Here is a 23,268-nt window from a genome sequence, read left to right on the forward strand (position 1 = left end):
TTCTACAATAATAGTTGGATACTTTAATACCCTTCTTTCAGTAGCAGAACAACAGAAAATCAACAAGAAAATAAAAACCTTGAACAGCATTATCAATCAAGTAGACGTAACAGCCATCTATAAAACATTCCACCCAACAGCATCAGAATATACATTCTTTTCAAATGCACACGGATATACTATATGCTAGGCCATAAAACAAATTTCAGTACATTTTAAAGGACATAAACAATACAAAGAGTGCTCTCAAATGACAACAGAATGCAATAAGAAATCGTTAACAGAAAGAAATTTGTTGAAAATCACAAATGGAAATTAAAGAATATATTCCTAAATAATTCATGGGTCAAGTAAGAACTCATAAGGGGAATTAGAAATAATTTGAGATGAATTAAAATGAAAGTATAACATATGAATACTTGATTGGTCCCACATACTCTTCTGAAAAGCAGAGGGGTTAGACAAAGAGATCTAAATTAATTAAAAAATCATTTATTATTCTGGGAATAAAAAGAACTGGGCTTAGTCTCAGTTTTGCCTTTATCTTTGTGTCTGTTGATTATCTTGGAATAGTCATTACATAGTCAAAATACAGTTGCCAGCTCAGGAATCAAATACTGTCATCTCTAGGGCTACCATAACAAGATACCACAAACTTGTTAGCTTAAAAGAACAGAAATTTATTTTATCACAGCTCTAGAGGCCAGAAGTTCAAACTCAAAGTGTTGAGAGGGCCATGTTCTTTCTGACGCCTCAAGGGGAGGATCCTTCTTTGTCTTAACCAGATTCTGGTGGTGGCCATCAATCACTGGTGTTGGCAGTTGTTTGATTTGCAGCTGCATCACTCTGGTCTCTTTCACTGTAGTCACATGGAATTGTCTCTGTGTGTTTCTGTCTCTGGAAACAATTTGAATAGAAATTTCTATTTTTAAAAAACAAACTGTTGATTATTATGCTCTATTTAGATGCTTCCTATAACCCACACCCACCTCCATTTCCCCATATGTATTTGAGAAGGAAAGAGGAACTCCTCTGAGCTATCCTATTGGAAAGAATCAATAATACAATGTTTTACTAGAGATGCCTCTTATCTAAAATATTTGAATTAAATATAAAATCTGGGGAAATTATCGCCCAGTTTCCCTCTTCTAGAGGCATGTTCTAAATGATAGGCAGCAGAATATTTTATACCCATGAGGTTTGCTGACATTATTGATTTGGTCCAGGATCTGTATTTTCTCTCTAAAGAAAACAGTATTCTCTCTTTACTTTCTTTAATATATAATGTTGGTGTCTTAAGTTTATTGTCAGAGAGGATGCTTATATTTCAAATGGTTTGGTTGTATTTCACCAGTATTATTACAAGATAGTCAAACAATGGCTGGGCTCCAGGATAGACCTCAGTCCCTTTGTTCCACTGGGATACTGATCTGAAAGCCACTGTTTTCTTATATTCCAAAGACCAAATAAATAAAACAAATAAATAAACAAACAAAAAAAAAAGTCAATGAAACTATTTTAAAACCAACTCTCTTTTCTTCCTCATCCATGTTAATTCTCTTCTACCTAAAATTGCTTCCTGGAAGTGATTTTTATGTTTCTTAGAGCTTCTTTATGTATATATCCACACTAATGCAACAAAAACTGTGCCTTGTAGATCTTATACTTTTTCCATTTGAATAACTATTTTCTCATGTCATATAGAGTTTATCCATTGTCCTAGATATGCATTTTTCCTGTGTATTTGAGCATCATAGGAAGATAAATTCTACTCTTGAAAATGTTAACTGGTCACTGAGACGCAGAAAGCTATTATTCTTACCAGTTTTCAATAGTGAGTAGATTTTGTAGGGGTGGAATTTTAAGATGTAAGTATACTGTTTTTCTACACTCAAATTCCGTTCCCCTTATCATAGAAATTGACCAGTGAAGTGTGCTGCTGACTTTTCAGAATCCGTGTACATATAATCCATTAGGGTATTAGATATAACATTGGTCAGAAAAGCATACTGTGAAATGTTGCTTTTATTTAAACTCCCACTATTTTCACTACATGGTTTCAAGATTTTACTTCATTATTGTCCTCTGGTGGTGGGCTCTGTGAACTGCATATTTACGGGTCTGGAGCACATATCTTCCTGGAGGTATACAACTCCTCAGGTACCAGCTAAAGAGTAGATGATAAGAAGCATTCAGATTTATTAAAACTCATTAAGAATATCAGTAGCCTGACTGTTGTTTCTAAAAATATAAAATATTTATCCTTCTGTTGTCAAACAACCATATTTCATGAAAAGAAGTATAAATTCTTTTTTGCTTGCAATAGAAGAACAATAATTGAAGATATTCTTCATTTGGACCAAATACCTTCTCTGAAAATATAAGTTAAAATAGGAGTTGAAATTTCCAAAATATTCTTTAGGAAATAAAACTCCATATATAATTTCAAATTATAATTTAATTTTACCTTAAATTTAAATATCTATATTGAATTTAATTTAAGGAAGGAAGAAAGAAAGAAGAAAAGAAGGAAAGAAAGAAAGAAAGAAAGAATGGAGGGAGGGAGGGAAGGTGGGAGGAAGGAAGGAAGGAAGGGAGGAGGGAAGGAAGAAGGAAAGAAAGAAAGAAGATAAAGTAAAATATAATAAGGTTATTAAATTAAAAACTACTTATTAAGAAAAAAAACGAACGGATAGAACCTTTGGATAAATGGTGGAAGCAGAGCTATACAGACAAAATCTCATACAGAAGCATACACTTACAAACTCACAAAAAGAGGAAGAGGGGAAAAAATGATAAATCTTGCTCTCAAAGTCCACCTCCTCATTTTGGGATGATTCTTTGTCTAAATGAGGGAAGGAAAGAAGGAAGGAAGGAAGGAAGGAAGGAAGGAAGGAAAGAAAGAAAGAAAGAAAATAAAGAAAGAAAGAAAGAAGATAAAGTAATATAAAATAAAGTTATTAAAATAAAAATAATTATTAAGAAAAAAATTTTAAAAAAAACAGACAGAACCCTAGGACAAATGGTGGAAGCAAAGCTATACAGGCAAAATCTCACAGAGAAGTATACACATACACACTCACAAAAAGAGGTAAAGGGGAAAAAATGATAAATCTTGCTCTCAAAGTCCACCTCCTCAATTTGGGATGATTCGTTGTCTATTCATGTATTCCACAGATGCAGGGTACATCAAGTTGATTGTGGAGCTTTAATCCGCTGCTTCTGAGGCTGCTGGGAGAGATATCCCTTTTTCTTCTTTGTTCTCACAGCTCCCAGGGGCTCAGGTTTGGATTTGGCCCCGCCTCTGCGTGTAGGTCGCTGGAGGGCGTCTGTTTTTCACTCAGACAGGACGGGGTTAAAGGAGGAGCTGATTCGCGGGCTCTGGCTCACTCAGGCCGGGGGGAGGGAGGGGCACGGAGTGCGGGGCGAGCCTGCGGCGCCAGAGGCTGGCGTGACTTTGCACCAGCCTGAGGCTCACCGTGCGTTCTCCCGGGGAAGTTGTCCCTGGATCCCGGGAACCTGGCTGTGGCGGGCTGCACAGGCTCCCCGGAAGCAGGGTGTGGATAGTGACCTGTGCTCGCACACAGGCTTCTTGGTGGCGGCAGCAGCAGCAGCCTTAGCGTCTCATGCCCGTCTCTGGGGTCCGCGCTTTTAGCCACGACTCGCGCCCGTCTCTGGAGCTCCTTTAAGCAGCGCTCTTAATCCCCTCTCCTCGCGCAGCAGGAAACAAAGAGGGAAGAAAAAGTCTCTTGCCTCTTCGGCAGCTCCAGATCTTTTCCCGGACTCCCTCCCGGCTAGCCGTGGTGCACTAACCCCTTCAGGCTATGTTCACTCCACCAACCCCAGTCCTCTCCCTGCGCTCTGACTAAAGCCCGATCCTCAGCTTGCAGCCCCGCCCACCCCCGCAGCTGAGTAGACAAACCTCTCGGGCTGGTGAGTGCCAGTTGGCACCTATCCTCTGTGCGGGAATCTCTCCGCTTTGCCCTCCGCACCCCTGTGGCTGTGCTCTCCTCCACGGCTCCAAAGCTTCCCCCCTCCGCCACGCGCACTCTCCTCCCGCGAAGGGGCTTCCTAGTGTGTGGAAACCTCTCCTCCTTCACAGCTCCCTCCCACTGGTGCAGGTCCCGTCCCTATTCTTTTGTCTCTGTTTTTTCTTTTTTTCTTTTGCCCTACCCAGGTATGTGGGGAGTTTCTTGCCTTTTGGGAGGTCTGAGGTCTTCTGCCAGCATTCAGTAGGTGTTCTGTAGGAGTTGTTCCACGTGTAGATGTATTTCTGGTGTATCTGTGGGGAGGAAGGTGATCTCCGTGTCTTACTCTTCTGCCATCTTCCCCTCCCAGCTATCCGTTTTTTCTAGACTTTTCTTTCTTCAGTTCACAAAGGGGCCCCTGAGGATTAAGCAGAGGAACGTCAGGGTTTCTTCCAGGCCAGCTTCAGCCCTGGGATGTTCAGGGCAGACTCTCATTACAAACCTCAGTTTCTGAGGCTCCTGGCTTATGGCCATTTAGTATAGAAGGAGGCTCCTGGCTGGGGAAGGCTCAGACAAAAAGATGCAGGTTCTAATCTGTGGCAGTGGGCAGTGGGCGGGGGGGGGGGGGGGGGGGGGGGGGAGGTGGTGGTGTCAGTGCAGGAAGAGGCATTCCCTGCCTTAGGCATTTAAACCATTGCCTTCTCTTCAGGATGGCTCACCTGCAAGATTCTGTGGGGTCCGCCTCCTGGCACCATGCTACAATTGCCGGATTTTGGGTCTGGAGCAACCCAGGTCTTCGTCCGGCATTTCCGGAGAGTGCTTTCTCTTCGGAGCACGTCTGGGGACTGGCTTCTCTGCTTCCACCTTGGCTGGCGTGGCCAAAGGAGCATCTTCCAAGGGGAAGAGAGGGAAGACATTCCAGTTTGGAAGAATAAAAGCAAAGACACACTCTTCGCTACCTTGTCCTGCCCCAAATATAAATTCATAGCACCTTCACATTTTTACAACTATGGACTTAAAAAGACCAAGAGGGTAAGGGGCCTACCCAGTGTTACACAGGTAGTGGAGAGGTGTTCTGTTCAATGATTAGGTTCATGTTGGGGCTCCGGATTTACAGCTGATAGGAATGTGAGGACAAGCTCATGCCATTTCAAACATTTCCAAGTGATACTGAGAGAGATGTTAAAGGTGCAAAACAAGGGTGCTGAATGACCTCACAAAGTGGGAATGGTGGGCCCATTTTAACATGAAATTGAAAAGAAATTCATGACAAAAGGACATCATAGAAAATGACAACATAATCATAACACTCCCCTCTCCCGTGGAAGTAAAATTCATTAGAATCCTCTCTCTCTCTACCATGAAAGGATGAGATAAAGCCTCAGCAGCAGCCCCCGTGAAAAACATGGTCAACAGGGTGAAGAGGTGTTACTAAGACCATATGGTGCGACTCAGAGAAGCAAAGAGACAACTCTGCCCTTAGCCTGATGAGGCCCACAGGAAGGAACATTTGTGGCAACCTTGGATAGTGTGGCAATGAGAGAGAACCTTCTTTAGGAGGGGACTCCCTGCTGCCGACCTTGAAAGAGCAAATATGGGACATTCGTTTACTGTGGCTCTTGCAGAGGCGATGTGCCCAGAGGTTGGGCCACCCTGCTTGACAATCAAAGCACCTTGTATTCCTGTGCTGCTTGAAAGCTCCAATCGCCGGATTTTGGGTCTGGGGCAACCCAGGTCTTCGTCCAACCATTCCAGAGAGTGCTTTCTCTTCGGAGCACGTCTGGGGACTGGCTTCTCTGCATCTACCTTAGCTGGCGTGGCCAAAGGAACATCCCCGTAGAGCCGGTAGCCACCAACCAGGCAGTATGTCTCCCCGTGCCAGCCCAACTGCGTTTCTCCACACCCGCGGTACAGGACATGGTAGTGACCAGGTGTAGGACGAGAAACGGGAGGCACTGCTGCTGCAAAGAAAATCAGAACTGATCAGTCACTTCTGCTGTGCACAGTCTCCTGCCAGAATTTCCCTCTCTCATGTCTCTCCCAGTTTCTGGCTGAAGACCTTTTAATCTACTTGACGTCCAAAACACAGCCTTGGCCCATCATCTCTATGAGTCCCTAGAGAAGGGACACTGGCTGCAAAAGCAATCCCTAGAGCCTAGGGCTGCAGCAGATGAGGAAGTCTCTTCACCGTTCCCAGGGAAAACAGTAGAACCCGAAAGTAATTGCAATCATGATCCTCTCCATCTCTCCCTTCCGCAACAGAGAAAACATTTCTTGCAGTCTGTCACTTCTGAGGCTTTCATGGAAATGTCTTTCAAGTTTTGGAAAAAAATAATCTAATATAAATTGGTTAAGAACCCTGCCCACCTTGGCAACCCCTCTTGGCCCCATTTATACTGCCTATTTCAACCACACTGAATTCTAGCTGTCTAATACTTTTATGTCGATTAGAACAAGGACAAATACTGAGGCAGAGTGATCAGGAGACTCAGAACCGGGTTCTGGGTACCAAGTCTAGCCTCCTGGGACACCATCTCCTCAGCCCTCCATTCTCATTAGCACTTCATCACCCCCCCCCTTCGTTCTTACGGTCTTCCCATCAATATGGCAACACCCTCTCCCCTAGTACTCAGCAACTCAGTAAGGGATGTGTCTGAGGGGACCGATATAGATGTCTCCATGATAGCAAAGTGGTGCCTGGGTTTGGAGGTGCGGTTCAAGAGTGGTCCGGTTCCTCAAACCGCTCCATTTACAATTTGCCAACAAAAATGCACTTGTCTTTTGTTAATAGGCCAATCAGGAAAGGGTCTGAATGGAAGCATCCTGTAGCCCAAAGGGTAAGGCTACATTTATAAAGCTCAGAACCGTCCTGCACACTTGTCCAGGGATGACCTTTCACTTGTCCTCAGCAGTGAGAACTGTGCGTCCCTGAAGGCGTCCCAGGTCACCGGTATTACTTACATCTGGGAAAGTGCTCAGCTGTACGTAGTTGGCAACCCCCACAGGAACATGTGCCAGCCAGGTGAGGTTGTGTGTGTATCATACCTCCTGTAGAGTTGCCCTGTCTGGGTGTACCTGCTGCACTGCCCACCCAGGGAACAGAGCACAGGTTAGAGTACACATACACTATCCGGTCACACATTCTCACACAGACAGCCAAAAAGATTGGTATCTGGTGGAGAACTGGTAGGGAAGTTTCTCTGAGTGCAGCCCGTTTGCACAGTTATGCTGCCATGGAAACTCTGAGAATGCCTGTGAGGGCATCACTACCCAGTGAGGTCATATATGGAACCTTTGACTTGAGGGGCAGGCTTGAGGAGGAGGGGCAGTTTTGTGGAGGAGAACAGGGTAGAGGCAAAGGTACTCTGCCTCGCCCCTCACCCCTGGGCCTCCCCACCCATGCCCTAGTGTAGTAGACACCCCACGTGGGGTGTGCCAGTGGGCTGGCACAGCCGCAGGGGCCACAGGAGGGCAAGAGAGACCCATATCCTGAGTTTGGCTTGAGAGACAAGATTAACGTAAGAGACAGCTAGGTTGTATGGCACTGACCCTAAGAGGCAGAGATTTGTGTGGCCTGGGGAATCGGGGAAGGCTCCTTGGCAGTCGGCCTGAAGGACAAGTGAGATTTGGACCCATGCGCAAGAGAGGGAAGACATTCCACTTTGGAAGAATAAAGGAAAAGACACACTCTTCTCGACCTTGTCGTGCCCCAAATATAAATTCATAGCACCCTCACATTTTTACAACTGAGGACTTAAAAAAACCAAGAGGTTAAGGGGCCTACCCAGTGTTACACATGTAGTGTGTACTGTAATTGTATGCTTAGGTTCTCTCTCCCTTAGAACACTAAAAGCATTTTAAGGACAGAGACCATGTGTCTTTTGTTATCCCTCTATTTCCAGCACCTAGCATTATGGCACATAATATTTGTTAAATTTATTTGTTGTCTTAGGGAAGGTGAACTGGAGATCTGAAGAATCAGGAAGCCTTATTTCTCATTTACATACCTTTTTATAATTCTTGTGGTTCTTTGATATGGCAGTCCCTGGAAACTAATACACCCAGGTACAACTTTTTAAAACTTTTTATTTGGAGATAATAATAGACTCACAGGAAGTTGTAAAAATAATACAGAGAGGTCCCACATATCCTTCACCCATTTTCCCCCAATGGTTACCAGATGCTTTCAGACCAAAGAATAGAAAAAATTAGAATATGAGATGTTTTAAATTCTTGCATTTGTACTTTTTTAAGTGGTTTATTTTTCAACTTTTCTGTCTTGTTTCTAATTTAAAAGACTATGAGATATATCCCCTCTTTTTTTGGATTTCCTTCCCATTTAGGTCACCACAGAGCATTGAGTAGAGTTCCTTGAGCTATATACAGTAGGTTCTCATTAGTTATCTATTTTATACCTAGTAGCAATAGTGTATATATGTCGATCCCAATCTCCCAATTCATCCCACCTCCCCCACTTCCTCCCTTGGTGTCAATACGTTTGTCCTCTACATCTGTGTCTCTATTTCTGCTTTGCAAATAAGATCATCTATACCATTTTTCTAGATTCCACATATAAACATTAATATATGATAACTGTTTTTCTCTTTCTGACTTACTTCACTCTTTATGACAGTCTCTGGCTCCATCCACGTCTCTACAAATGACCCAATTTCATTCCTTTTTATGGCTGAATAACATTCCATTGTATATATATACCACATCTGTTTTATCCATTCCTCTGTCCATGGACATTATATGTATACATATAGCTGATTCACTTTGCTGTACAGTAGAAATTAACACAACACTGTAAAGCAACTACACTCCAATAAAAATTAATTTTTTAAAAAATTAGAAAAATAAATAAATAAAAAGAACTTACAGGAATAAAAGGCATTGAAGTTAAAAAAACAAGCAAAACAAAAAAACAGACTATGAGAGATTTCAAGCATGCCATTTCAAGCTACCATGTCCCTAAAATAGCACATGCAGATATAAATAACCTTTATTCTCAGTAAATGGAAAATATGACTTAATATGATTCTACAGAATTTTGAATAGATGAATTCAACATATAGGTGTGAGCCTTGTTTTTTAGCCTAATTTGCATAATTATTCTCATGTTTTTTGTTTCTCATTTAGTTGATGTAGTTTAGCATCAGTATTCTTTAGGTTTCCTGTCATCAGCCATTCATTATGGGCATTAATTAAACACTGTACATATCACTAAGAATACATATTTTTTAAGCTGTATAATGGTGAAACTATCATGAAAGCTAAAGTTTGAGGTTGTGATAAAAAATTGAAGCCAGATATTTAGAAGGTCTGCAATAAAAAGAATCTTAGCATTTAAATGAGTTTAGAAGCACTGAAATACAGGAATCAGCAGATCAATATTATACTATCTATCTCGAAAAGAAATGAAAGAAGGTGTGTGGAAAAACAGCACTCTCATTTGTCTGCAGAAAAAGAAAGCTGGAACAACCTCAGTGAAGGTCAATTCAACAATACAAACCAAAATTACAAATGAACATAACTCTTTTGTCCAGCAGTTCAGCTTCTAGGGCATATATATGGATACACTTACACATGTATGAAATGACATATGTAATGATTACTTATTGCAGCATAATTTGTAACAGTAAATATGTGGAAACCAGCTAAGTGTCCACCAATGAGGGGTAAATTATGGCATATCCATCATTTAAAAAAAAAAAGTTGAGAAAGCTTTTTATGCATTTTTATGGAAAGATATCTGAAATAGATTACTAAGTGAAAGACAAGCAAGGTGAACAGGTATATACTGTAATACTAATTAAATAAAAGTAAGAGACATAATATACACCCACATGTATTATTTATTTTGTATTTAAACCTATTAACCTTTTATTGAAGTGTAACATATATATATATACAGAAAAGTGCACATTGTGTAACCTCAAAGAATTTTCATAACTGAACATACCCATGCAACTGGCACCAAGAGTCTAGGTCCTAGATCAAGAAACAGAACATTTCTATCACCCCAGAGGCCTCATCCTGTCCCTTCTAGTCACTATGACCACTCTACAAGAGTAGACATTACCCTGATTTCTAAAAGCATAGGCTAGTTTTGCTTGTTTTTGTACTTAATAGGAATTGACTCATAAAATGTATACTCTTCTGTGTCTAGCTTTTTCATTCAGTATTGTATTTGTGCAATTCATCAATATTGCACACTGCTCAATATCATTGCTGTTTAGTATCCCACTGTGTAAAAAAATGGGCCACAAATCATTTACCCATTCCACTATTTATGGATATTTGGGTAATTTCCAGTTTGAAGCTATTATAAATAGCACTACTATGAAGTTTCTAGTATATGCATATGCATGTCCACATACCTAGGCAAGGAATTGCTGAGGATCTGCATATCTGCAATTTTAATAGTACTGCCATACAGTTTGCAAAAGTGATTGTACCAATTGACACTCCCACCAGCAATGTGCAAGAGCTCCAATTGTTACAAAACCTCACCCACACTTGCTATATTCTGTCTTTTTAATTTTAATTATTCTTGTATTTGTGTAGTGATATTGCACTGTGGTTTTAACTTGCAGTTCTCTAATGACTGATGAGGTCGAGCACCTTTTCACATGCATTTACTATTTGCTATTTAGATATACCCTTGTGTGAAGTATCTAGGTGTTTTGCCTAATTTTCTATTGAATTATCTGTCTGTTACACTTTTAAATTTTGAACCGTGTGAATACTAATTTTTAAAAATTTTAAAGTAATGTAATTAAAATATACATAAATTTTATAGTGCTCTATGCTGCATGTTCTCTCCTTCGAGATTTATAATATACTAGTATTTCAGAAGCTCTAAAAAGTCTTAAAATTTTCACCACAGAACAGTCGGAGAAACGCTGTTTCCATTCTTGTCTAATTTTTAGCTTTCATGGAATTAATAATTGCTTCCTTTTTCTACTTGCTTATATTTTTAAGTTCTCTCTCGAATTTTATCACGTATTTCATTAGATCTATCAAACATCTATCAATATAACTACCCAAATAGTCAAAATTAGTAATCTAAATAAATTCAATTACACTAACCAGTCTTTCTGCTTGGAGTCTGCCATCTTCCTTCTCTGGTGAAAACGACTGCTCTCTAATTCTGCCACATATCTTTCACCCTGGAATTTCCCGTCACATTCTCCTGGTCCTTTTTTCTGGATCCCACATCTTTCTCTTTCTTGTCTTGCTCTCATGTTTCGTTGGAGCACATCCTCTAGTAACTTTCCCTTAAAAAAAAAAAAAAAGGTGGACGGATGGATGGAAAATAAATGTTTTCATCCTTGTATATGTGAAAATGTTTTTATTCTACTCTTACTCTTGATGGATAGTTTGACTATAGGATTCTAGGTTGGAAGTTATTGTCTTACAAAACTTGAAATTTCACTGTAGTGTTTTAGCATAAAAGTGTTATTGTTGAGAAACCCAATGCCATTCTAATTCTCATCCGTTTATTCCTGCTCCTTCCATCTGAAAACTTTTAGAATCTTCTCTTTATTCTTAGTGTTCTGATCTTTTTAATGGTGTGCTTTAACATAGGTCCTTTTTCAGTCACTGTGGGTAGCTGGTGGGTCCTTTAAATATGAACATCTTTGTCTTTTGGTCCTGGAAGAAATTCTTGAATTATTATTTTGATCATTTCCTCCCTTCTTAATTTTTGTTCTCTTTCTCTAGAATTCTGTTTGTAAACTGACTGGATGAATGAATGAATGAATGGGGTTCTGAGCACTCTTTGTAGCAAAAAGCTTATTAAGGAATGAACCACAGATTATCAGACCATATCTTTAATGCTAAGTATTTCATTTTAAATTATCAAATTTTAAAACACACTCTTTCATTACAGCTTCCATTTATTGTAAAATGTAACACTGCTACTCTCATTTCAGGCAATACAAAAATACAGGAAGCACTGATTTTCTGTAGGCAGAAATCCCTGATTGAAGTCAGGCATTCCCTATTACTTTTGCTTTAGAATTCATTAAATGCCTAGCATGGACTTGGTATTGTGTATAGTATTTGCACCACACTTTGCAAAATAGCCATTTCAGGTGTAGAAAAGTGTTTGTTTAAGGTAAAAAGATCTTTGCAGTCTTTTTTGGTTGGCATTAAACACCGCATTCTTCCCAGATCTACAAGAAAGAAATGTTTGCAGTCTTACCTGGAATCAAGGGAGGGACTCTCTCACGGTTACTTTTCAATCTCTGTCTGTAATTATGGACGTCAGGAGAGAAAAAAAAAAGTCAGAAAAATAGGTCCCTAGTAGAGAAGCACTCAACAGGAACTAAACATCTGAACGTTTAGACAGGATTAAACTCTGACAGGGCTTATCAGCCACCCCCACACGACTGAAGTAGTTGGAAGTGAGGTTAGACTGGAGTCCAGGTAAGCAAGTGAATCTACACCCCTACCTGACTCACCGGGCTGAGAAGCGCGGAGCCCTAGTAAGTCACCACCGCACGTCCTCAAAGGGCTTTCCGCGCAGGAAATGGCAGCTGCCACACCCACCCCGCTACCTCTGTCTGGTGTTTGGCGACTCCCGGAAGACGCGCCGATGGGACCAGGGGAGATTCCTCCTGGGTGGGAGGGTCCGCTGACTGAGTGTGAAGCTGCGGAGAGGAAATTTCCCCACAAGAAAACCTTTCCAACCTTGTGGGTTGCGGGGAGAGAAGACAAATTGAGCGCCCCTGGCTCACTTCCCCACTCCCAAGCCCCCGCCCGAGCCCCGCCGGTGTGGCACACGTCGTCTGGTCGCCACAAGGCGGAGATCTCGGGCCTGAGGCCGAGGCCGGAGCCTTGCTGGGAGGATCGCGGGCCACTCATCCCCGCCTCGGCATCCGCCGCTGACGTCGCGTGAGAAGTCTGGGGAGGGAGGAGCTCCGAAAGGCGGGCTCGGGTGGCTGGCAGCGCCTGGGAGGGCCAGGTCGGAGAGAGGAAGCTCCTCCCCCGTGCGCCCCGCCGCCGCAGAGTTGACCAGTCTCTAGAAGAGAAGAGTCCGCTCCGGCTCCGGATAAGCAGCGGCTTGGCGTGCGCTGCGCGGAGAATGGACGGCCTCGTGACCTCATGTCCGGCAGGCTGTAGTGCCTGCCGAGCCGGCTCGCGCAGGGGGTGGAGCCGCGGGAGCGGCGGGCACTTCCGGAATCGATCGGCTGCTTGAGTGCCCGCGCCACCCGCTACCATGAACGAGGAGGCCATCTGCAGCGTCCTGCCCACCATCCCGTACCACAAGCTCGCCGACTTGCGCTACCTGAGCCGCGGCGCGTCCGGCACCGTGTCTTCTGCCCGCCACGCAGACTGGCGCGTTCGGGTGGCCGTGAAACACCTGCACATTCACAGCCCGCTGCTCGACAGGTAGGGCGCCCTGGCGGCTCCACCGCGGAGCCCCGAAATCTGCGTTCCCCACCCCACTGGCTCTAACCCCCGGCAAGCGGGCTCTGAAGCCCAAGCGACGGTGACCACTTGGGATCGGCCGCACACCTCGTCACCTCTAGGCAGCCGTTCAACGCTTGGGCTAACATGGTGGGGAGAGCAGGCTTCTCTGGAGATGCAGCAATCACGTTTCTTTTCACTGCCCTCTCCTTTTTTTCTTACTCCTGGGCCTCCTTTCTCCAGACACCAAAAATCAGCAATCACAGCCCAACTCTAAACGTCCTCTTTATTGAAGTTGGGTTCTGTTTGCTTTGTTTTTCCCTTTTTTTTTTTCTTTTTTGAAGTCGAATTCTAGGGCTGCACTGCCCAATAGGTAGCTCTTAGCCATAGGTGGCTATTAACTTTTTTTAAAAGTGGCTATTAGAAAATTTCAAATTGTATATGTGGTTCACATTATATTTTTATTGAACAGCACTGCTGTAGAGTCTGGGACGTTTTGGTTTGGGCTTTTTGTTGTTTTTGGTTTACACATGTAGGCATGAAAGTTTAGATATCAAACTCAATTTAGTTTCTCCTCTTACCGTCACAGGGAAGGAAGCCTGTCTCTAGAGGAAACTTGTATTATTTTTGCTAACAATAAACTGAAATCAGAAAGCTGTTAAATGACCCAAACTTTTGAATGTCTCTCCCATCCTGGACCAAGTTTAGTGCAATGTCCAGATTTCAAGGGAAGGCTAGATTAGTTCCTGTTTCCAGAAAAACCTTTCAACCGTGTATATTAATCAGTGAGTCTAGTCACTAGTCTTGTGTATTTTCCTTCCAATAGGAATTTAACTAGGCCCTGCATTCAATTCTTAGTGAGTTAACATCCATGACTGCAACATTCTCCTCTCCTCCCCCTATATCTAAAGTGAAAATACATCATGCTAGATGCCTGATTAGCTAGAGGCTGTCAGTATCCAACAGCAGATAAATTCCTCAGCTTCAGCCCTGCTAATGGTATTGACTTTCATCTGCCTGTGGCTTTTACTTGCTCTCTTGCTATCAGGCTTGGATGGGCTAGATCTCACAGTAAGTTTGAGACACCTCTAGAAATTGTTCCCGCTTCTTGTGTACCATAATCCTGATTTAGTGATATACAGGGTATATTTACCCTGGGTCTTGAATTCTGTGGAGCAATTACTGGGAAATTATGTGTATGTAGTCAACTTTGAAGGGTGGTGGTTGATTAGAGAGGGTAGATGTATTTTAGAATCAACTATTAAAATATGTGGAAATCTAGCACTGATGGACTCCTTAGGTATTTTAAAGGAGATTGATCCTCCCATTTTGGATGCTGCTTCTCAAGATTTTAATTTATCTAAGTTTTGTGCCATTTGGGGCCAAGAAATGAAGGGAGTTCCCTCTCGTGCTCATTAACAATTTCATAATCTAAAATTCTTCACTAAATCGGGTGGGAAATTAATTCTGCCGTCAAAGACGCCATAAGGACCAGTGCAACACTCTGGCATTACTGCATCACATTTTTTCTTCCACTTGTTTCCTAGAATGTTAACATTAGCTGTATTTATGTAGTCTGAGCATAGGACTGGGCTCTGCAGTTGACTCACAGGGTGTCTTATGTCCTCACTTATGAAGTGGGAATAACAGATACATGTACTTCTTGGGCTCTGGTGTGGATAATGTTTGCATTGTTCTTTGAGATCACAAAAGAAAACTAAGTTTATGTGCTGTAACATGTTCTTATTTTAGTGATTGGTGAATTATTCTCTGTAACCTGACTTCTGCCCATGAGAGGACCTTCCCCAGCAATCTCCCAACGCCTTATGAATAGGTGAGTCTGATAGGTTGTTCAAATACCTTGTGTAAACAGTGTAACTGTTTTGTAACTGAAATTTGTTATGGGTAATTTTGGTAATATGTCTGTAAAAGCTGTTTTACATTTTTATTTTTTTAATATAAAAACCTAGTTTTAAACTGTGTTGGCTTTTTCTGTTTTCCCACTCATTCTTCCTGAAATCTGACTTCAAGAATTTTCCTTCTCTGATTAAGCAGTGAATGGAAAAAACAAAGGCTTTAGCGTCCCACAATTGCAATTCAAATCTGACTCCAAATCTGCCACTTATTGTTGGCATGACCAATAGAAATTATTAATTTATGTGAGCCTTCGTGCTCTCATATATAAAGTAGGGGTAATGAAACCAACTGTAGTAAAGTGGCCAACAAATAATAGGATCACAAGAGAAGGAAGAATGCATCATACTCTTCATGGGAGGGGGAATTAGTACATTAAGTATCAATAAGATATCCCCTAGCATGCCCTCTCTATAATTCTTTCTCAGAGTATCCAGGAACCTTCCCAGCAAAGGTGCTACTCAATAACTGTCTTGTTGACCTACATTTCATGAGGCAAATACAGACCTGTTTCAGCTTAGGAAATATAAATTTAATTAAAGCAGGTCTCACAAACTGGTAAAATGGGTTGCCTCACAGTTGGGATATTAAGTGGCTGAAGAGCAGGGAGAAGAAGAGAAACTCTTTTATGCATTCTTGTAATTCTTGAATTTTGAAACATGTAAGTATATTACCTCTTCAAAACATAGATGACTAAGATGTTTTTGCTTTATTTTGCTTATTGTTTGTTTTTAAAGGAGGCTTCATAGTCTGGTCTGGAATGTCTGTTGCTTTTCTTATTTCGGCAGCCATTCATCAAGAGTTTGGGTGGTTTAAGCACCAACTAATCATCACTGTTTACCTAATAAGCTTCTCCTAGAGACAGTTCTCTTTCTATTACTGCTGCTACCAATACCAAATCGTCCATGGAAAAAAATTGGTGACAAATGCAGTTCACTTCATATATATGTACACACACACATACGTATACACACACATACATACACACACATATACACATATATATATGTATATACCTCCCTTAGTCAATCAGGTCAATCAGTCAGCCACCAGAGCCTGGGTATTCTATTCAGCTAGTGTTTTTCTTTCTATTTACACTGCAACCTTTATAGTTTCAGACTCTCATTGCTTCACATCTTAACTAGTATTATAATCTTCTAATACCCGGCTTTCAAACTCTACCTCCTTCTGCTGATCCTACACCTTGCTGCCAAGTTAATCATCCTAAAAGTTTGTTCCACTCCTGTCGCTCCTGTGCTCAATAACCTGTAGTCACAACTCAGTGACTACCAAATCAAGTGTAAATGCTCTCACCTGGCTTTAAGGCTCTGAGATGAGGCCCTACCCTACCCTATTCACCTTCACTCCCTTTACACACGCTGTTACACATCCTGATTCATATTAAACAATTTGTCATTTTCCAGATATAGCCTGTACTTTAACTTCCTTGAGTTCATTTGATACACATCTATTAGACAAATTCTGTGTGCCAGGTACTGTTCCAGATCCTGGGGAGACACAGATGAAAAAGAAAGGCAAAATCTCTCCCATCTTGGGGAGGGACCACATATCTTGGATGCCCTTTTTCCAGTGGTTGAAATTCTATCCATCCTTAAGGTACTGTTGACATCTCTCTCTAAAGGCTGTAGCAACTCCCTTAGCCCAGATTTACTAGTTCTCTGAGCTCCCTATATTTATTTATTTATTTGCGTGCTTATTTACTTGTTTTTGATGGCGCTTATCATATTCTGCCTTATATTTTAAGTATTTGGTTTTCTTTTTTTGCTTTTCTTATTTTTTAACTTTATTGAGGAATAATTGACAAATATAATCATATATATTTAAAGTGCAAAACATGATTATTTGCTATACATATACATCATCATGGAATAATTACCAATATCAATATAATTAACACATCCAAAGACATACAAGTGACCAATAGGTATATGAAAAGGTGCTCAACATCACTAATCATTGGAGAAGTGTAAATCAAGACCACAGTGAGTACTTATTTTTCTTAAAAAGATTTCTGGACAGTTTGAGGTCACAGACTATGTGTTTTGTTTTTTGTTTTTTTTAAACTTACTAGTCTCCATAATGCTGAGCACAGTTCTTTATTCATAATAAATGTTCAATATTTATTTGTTTTATGAATGAAAAATCAAATGAACCTGGGATCCAGAGTTAGCCCAGGGATCCATTCTAAGCATTTACCTGTTCTCAGTGTCCTTTTCCTGTGTTCCAGTATATAATTTCTAAGCATTATTGACCCTTATGCAACTATTATCATCTAGTCATTAAAATCTACAACATTTAAGTGTTTTAATATTCAGGATATTTAGAAAATTTTTACATGGTATGCAACCATAAAATTTAATATAATAGTCTAATCAAATTTGATCATTTTAATACAACATAAACTTAATGTAATTAGTTCAAGCACCTATCATTCTAATATAGACTTTATAAACTTAAACATGGTATTCTTTCCCTTTCCTGAGAAGAGTACAATAATAATCTGTATGTAGCACTTTTTTCTGTCAGTGGCTTATACAGGTATTTTGGTCTCTAAACAGACCTATGGAATATATAGGGTAGATATTATCCCAACTTTAAACACGAAGAAACTAAGAGAAGCTGCATAATTTACATGAGGTCAAAAGCTAATGAATGAAAAAATCCAGGATTAATTAATATTTATGGGCTTGATAATTGTGTATTTTTCCTTACTTTGAAATAATTATACGTTTTCTTTCTTTAGTGAAAGAAATGATGTCTTAAGAGAAGCTGAAATTTTACACAAAGCTAGATTTAGTTACAGTCTTCCAATTTTGGGAGTTTGCAATGAGCCTGAATTTTGGGGAATAGTTACTGAATACATGCCAAATGGGTCATTAAATGAACTCCTACATAGGGTAAGTATTATACATTTTCAGTCATTATAATTCTGTTATTCAACCTATATAGTACTTTCGTTTTACAAATGATCAGATTATTTAGGGATATATAGATGAATCAAAATAAGAATAATGAAAAACTTCACCATTTATGGCTTCTTTTGTGTTGTTAAAACTACTGTGGGGCTTCCCTGGTGGCACAGTGGTTGAGAGTCCGCCTGCGGATGCAGGGGACATGGGTTCGTGCCCCGGTCCGGGAGGATCCCACATGCCGCGGAGCGGCTGAGCCCGTGAGCCATGGCCGCTGAGCCTGCGCGTCTGGAGCCTGTGCTCCGCAACGGGAGAGGCCGCAACGGTGAAAGGCCCGGGTACCGCAAAAAAAAAAACCAAAAAACCAAAAAAACTGTGGAGTCAGACCCTGCATTCTAAGTGACCTAGATTATTTTGCTTAGGTTACTCTTCCTGAGGTTTACATTGAATTCGAATATCCACATGTATGTATATGTAAGAGAGGAACAGGAGAGAGAAAAGATAAACTCTGCACACCATACAATTTATTGTTAGTTTAAGCCAGATTTCATTTTATGTTAAAGACAATGTAGGGTTCAAATTAAATGTTAATAATACCAGTTCATAAAGTTCTGAATTAATAGACCAAATAAATCTGAGTATCAAATACATGAGCTTTTCCAATAATAGACAATGGCATGAGCCATGTACCTTTTTCCCAAGGTATCAGTTATCTGGCTTTAATTGTGAAGCCCATCAGTAAACAAATATGGCCCGGTTGTGGGGGGTGTCCTCATTCTCAAAATATGTGTATCCATCTATTGTTGTTTGCTTGCTCTCATATTACTAAGATTATCTCTAGCCTGCAGTTTCTGTCAAGAAATATTTTTAAAGAACTCGGTCTCTTTTGTGAGGGGTGCTTTAGTTAAAACTGAGTAGTAACATAATCTGTAAAATCTAGTCACTGAACACTCCTAAATTCTGATACATCACAGTGATCTATAAGCAAACAAGAGAGAATGGGTGCCACTGTCACCACTCATGGAGTGACTTCCTCTGTATTTCGGGATACAACACATTCTGTTTGTGACAGGACCATCTGAAACAAAGGCAGAGTAAAGTAACTAGTGTCAGTGTATAAGATTTGTGTAACCAACACAGCAAGTAAGATACAAATACTAATTAAACACAGTTTCCTTTTGTTAAATGAGTATAAGCATAAATTCTACTGTTGTCTTCCCATACCCCAGCACCACAGTAGATGCTCTGGTACCCAAATTTGGAGCCCATTAGAAATTCTAGAGCCTCCTACAGGGGGATTGCTGACTCCTGGAAGGAATCATAAAATACATAGTGAGCTCTCATCTACCTTCCTCTCCATGATCAAAAGCTTCCATATAGCACTATACTGCAGAGAGGCCTTGTTACTTCTTTAAACTATATAATTTTCAGAAAAAGTTACCTTTTTAAAGATTAAAAGATTCAGTTACTCAAGGGGATGGGAATCTGTGTATACAAGAGGAAGTAATGTTGAACATTTGTGTTTTGTGTTTCTTTTGGTGTCCTGTATTATTAGGTCAGGATTTATCTTGAAGCACGTTCCCCCAACCTCACAAAAGATTGATGAAAGAAATCAAAATACTATGTAAAGACAAGTATTTTGAGCCACTCCCCTGCCAAGTTAGTTAATCAATGAACTATAAGCTGACCCATCTGCAGAAAAAAAATTCTTAAGAACAGTTTTGAGCTCAGTGGAAGCATACTTTTTCATATTATTTAGTAAAATGTACCCAGTGGCATGGTCCCTGTTGATTCATAGTTGGATATTCCCAAATTATCTAATTTTTCTGAGTATGTTCATTCTCCTGGGAAGCTGTATTAACTTTTATGTTCAGAAAACATTTAAGAAAGTTCAGATGACTGTCACTTGTAAGTACCAGGAAATAGAAAACATTACATTTTTAATGTTTCTATGTTATATATACTTAGAAATGAAGATGATTTTTGTCTCCTTCACAAAAGCAAAACTCCCAAATGCTAATTTTTCAAGCTGAAATGCAAGTAAATATATGATTTAAAAATATGAAGTATTAATGCTTAGTAAGTAAATGTATTATGGTCATAATTTTAATTGATGCAGTGGTTATCATCGTAATCAAGTATGGTTTTATATTAATAGGAAATTTAAAATATAAATTTTGAATAGAAACAAATTGTGTGTGTGTGTGTGTGTGTGTGTGTGTGTGTGTGTGTGTGTGTGTGTACACATTCATGGGCACAAGTTATTTGATAAGAAGCCATAGAATGGGAAGATGGGTATGAGTATAAATACATGTCTGGGTATTATACAGATAAAAAATAATTTAAAACTGTCTCAACTGAAGAAAGACCCCATACCATGTAGTTGCATTACCAGTATAAACTAAAAGGAAATATCAGTACTGTAAAGTCATTATTTTCTCTAATAATTGAGGAAAGTAAGATACAAGGATGTTAAATAACGTCAAATTGATAATATAACAAAATGAGTATTTTTTGCCCTGAATTTAGTTATACCAGATATTTAGTTTAATACTATATTTCCTCATGGAATATTTCATTTTCTAAGTGGAAATAAATTTGGCCACTGATTTTAGTTTTGTTTCTTTCCACATATATGAGGAAAAATGAATATCCTGATGTTCCTTGGCCATTAAGATTTCGTATTCTGCATGAAATTGCACTAGGTGTAAATTACCTGCACAATATGAATCCTCCTCTACTTCATCATGACCTGAAGACTCAGAATATCTTATTGGATAATGAATTTCACGTTAAGGTAGTTACTTTTTTTAAAAAAAAAGCTTATCTGCATCCTTGTGTTTAATAGTTTTAAAGACTTTTTAGTTATTTCTTCTATCTTACCAATTTAATATCTCTGCCTTTTCCATAGCCCCTAATTCAGTGCCACTTCTTCCTGCTGCAGTGAGTTAGTTATTCCTAGACTACAGACATTGGTAAAATTATGGTTCAAAATACAGTCATTCTGTTCTTAATTTAAATTGTCGATTATACCTTTGTTAACTTTTCATTTTGAAATTATTGTAGATTCATAGATGGTTGCAAAGATAATACAAAGGAGTCCCATGTACCCTTCACCCAATTTCTGCCAGTGGTTACATCACATATAATTATAGTACTATTTCAGGACCAGGAATTTGGCATTGGTACAATGCATGTATATAGTTCTGTATCACTTTATCATGTGTAAATTTGTGTAACCACCACAGCAATCAAGATATAGCACTACTCTGTCACAAGAAAGATATCACTTATGCTACCCCTTTATAGTCATACCTTCTCCCCTCCATCATACCTAACTACTGTCAACCACTAACCTGTCTTCCATCTCTATAATTTTGTCATTTCGAGAATACTATATGAATGGAATCATACAGTGTGTGATATTGTGAGACTGCTTTGTTCACTTAGCATAATACCTTTGAGATCCATTTAAGTTGTTGCTTGTGTCAACAGTTGGTTCCTTTTTCATTGGTGAATAGTATTCCATGGTATGGGTGTACAAAAGTTGTTTAACCATTCAGCTGTTGAGAGATATTTTGGTTATTTTTAGTCTTTGGCAATTACAATAAAGCTCCTATGAACAGTCCTGTGCAACTTTTTGAACAAACGTAAGTTTTCATTCCTCCTAGGTGAATGCCCAAGAGTGTAACTGCTTGGTCATATGGTAAGCATATGTTTAGCTTTTTAAGAAACTACCTAGCTCCTTTCCACAGTGGCTGTACCGTCGTATATTCCACCAGCAATGTATGAAAGACCCAGCTTTTCTGCACCCTCACCAGCATTTGGTATTCTCATAGTTTTTTATTCTAGCATTCTAATAGATGTATAGTGATATAGCACCATGGTCTTAATTTTCATTTTCCTATAATGTTGAATATTGTTATTTATTTATTTGCCATCTCTATATCCTTTTCAGTGAAACATCTCTTCATATCTTAAGACCATTTTCTACTTGGATTCTTTGCTTTTATACTATTGGGTTTTAAGAGTTCTGTATATTTTTTAGATATAAGTCCTTAATCAGATATGTAGTTTGCAAAAATTTTCTGCCAATCCAAAGTTTGTTCTTTTCATCCTTTTAACAGGGTCTTTCACAGAGCAAAAGTTGTAATCTATTTCTTTTATGATCATGCTTTTGCTGTCATGTCTAAGCACTCTTCACGAAGCCACAGGTATTGCAGATTTACTTCTATGTTATCTTCTAAAAGTTCCATAGATTTATGTTTTACATTTAAATCTGTGATCTGTTTTGAATTAATTTTTTGCATAAAGCATAAGATTTAGATACCTAAAGGCACCAGAGCAGTAGTGATTTCAGTTACCCTATATGTAACTGATGACAGCAAATAAAAGGTAGTTGCTGAGAAATTAATACTAAATGTAACTCACTTTATTTTTACATAGTATTTTGCTACACTTCAAATAATATACATAATTGAAGATTATTATAAGTATCCAAAAATGTTCAAATAAGTAATAAGGAAGTTGGAACAATAGAAAAATAAATATAAAAAGTGTGAGAAAAGTTAAGTGAAAAAATAAACCTTTATTGAAGGCACTCCCTCTGCCTAGAATAAAATGGAAGGAAAAGGAAGAGAGAAGCAAGCTGCTGCCTCAATACTACTTAAAAAAAAGAGACAAATCTATTCATCAGTTATAGAACCATACAGGTAGAAGTGACCTATTCTAGTCCCCTAATCAGCTGGTCCTCTGAATCCTCACTACAACAATCCCTCATCTCCCAAGGCAGTTACCCTGTGACAAGAGAGTGTTTAAGCTCCGTAACTGAATGACTGTGACATTTTTTTATACGATCAGTCAAAACTCCTTCTCTGTTGCTTCCACTCATCGGTCCTAGTGATAAAGTGAGTTCAAAGTCCAATTTTATTTCCACCTGACAGTGCTTCTGAGATTTGAAGTTAGCTATAATCCCCTTACTTCTCACATACACTTTTCCCTTTACACATCTTTAGTTTCTTCAGCCAATTTCCTTA

At 39.6% G+C, this 23,268-nt stretch overlaps 2 protein-coding genes across 2 annotated transcripts in view; one reads left to right on the top strand and one right to left on the bottom strand.

Moving 5' to 3' along the window:
- Positions 1 to 13,199, bottom strand: LOC117308641 (uncharacterized). The gene is made up of 8 exons (XM_073794249.1): positions 12,762 to 13,199; positions 12,536 to 12,711; positions 12,181 to 12,227; positions 5,642 to 5,929; positions 4,688 to 4,858; positions 3,084 to 4,386; positions 2,072 to 2,167; positions 1 to 897 (listed from the first exon to the last, which is right to left on the bottom strand). The coding sequence occupies exons 1-5, from the start codon at positions 13,197 to 13,199 to the stop codon at positions 4,725 to 4,727; spliced, it is 1,083 nt and encodes a 360-aa protein (XP_073650350.1). The 3' UTR covers positions 1 to 897; positions 2,072 to 2,167; positions 3,084 to 4,386; positions 4,688 to 4,724.
- The window catches only part of LOC117308720 (receptor-interacting serine/threonine-protein kinase 2-like), an 18,534-nt gene continuing 7,976 nt past the window's right edge, over positions 12,711 to 23,268 (top strand). Inside the window, 5 exon segments of the mRNA XM_073794571.1 lie at positions 12,711 to 13,370; positions 18,067 to 18,240; positions 20,873 to 21,029; positions 21,904 to 21,938; positions 22,360 to 22,446. Coding sequence (XP_073650672.1) covers positions 13,198 to 13,370; positions 18,067 to 18,240; positions 20,873 to 21,029; positions 21,904 to 21,938; positions 22,360 to 22,446 — 626 coding nt within the window. The 5' untranslated portion in view covers positions 12,711 to 13,197.

Source organism: Tursiops truncatus, chromosome 17 (genome assembly GCF_011762595.2).
Source record: "Tursiops truncatus isolate mTurTru1 chromosome 17, mTurTru1.mat.Y, whole genome shotgun sequence".
Lineage (NCBI taxonomy): Eukaryota > Metazoa > Chordata > Mammalia > Artiodactyla > Delphinidae > Tursiops > Tursiops truncatus.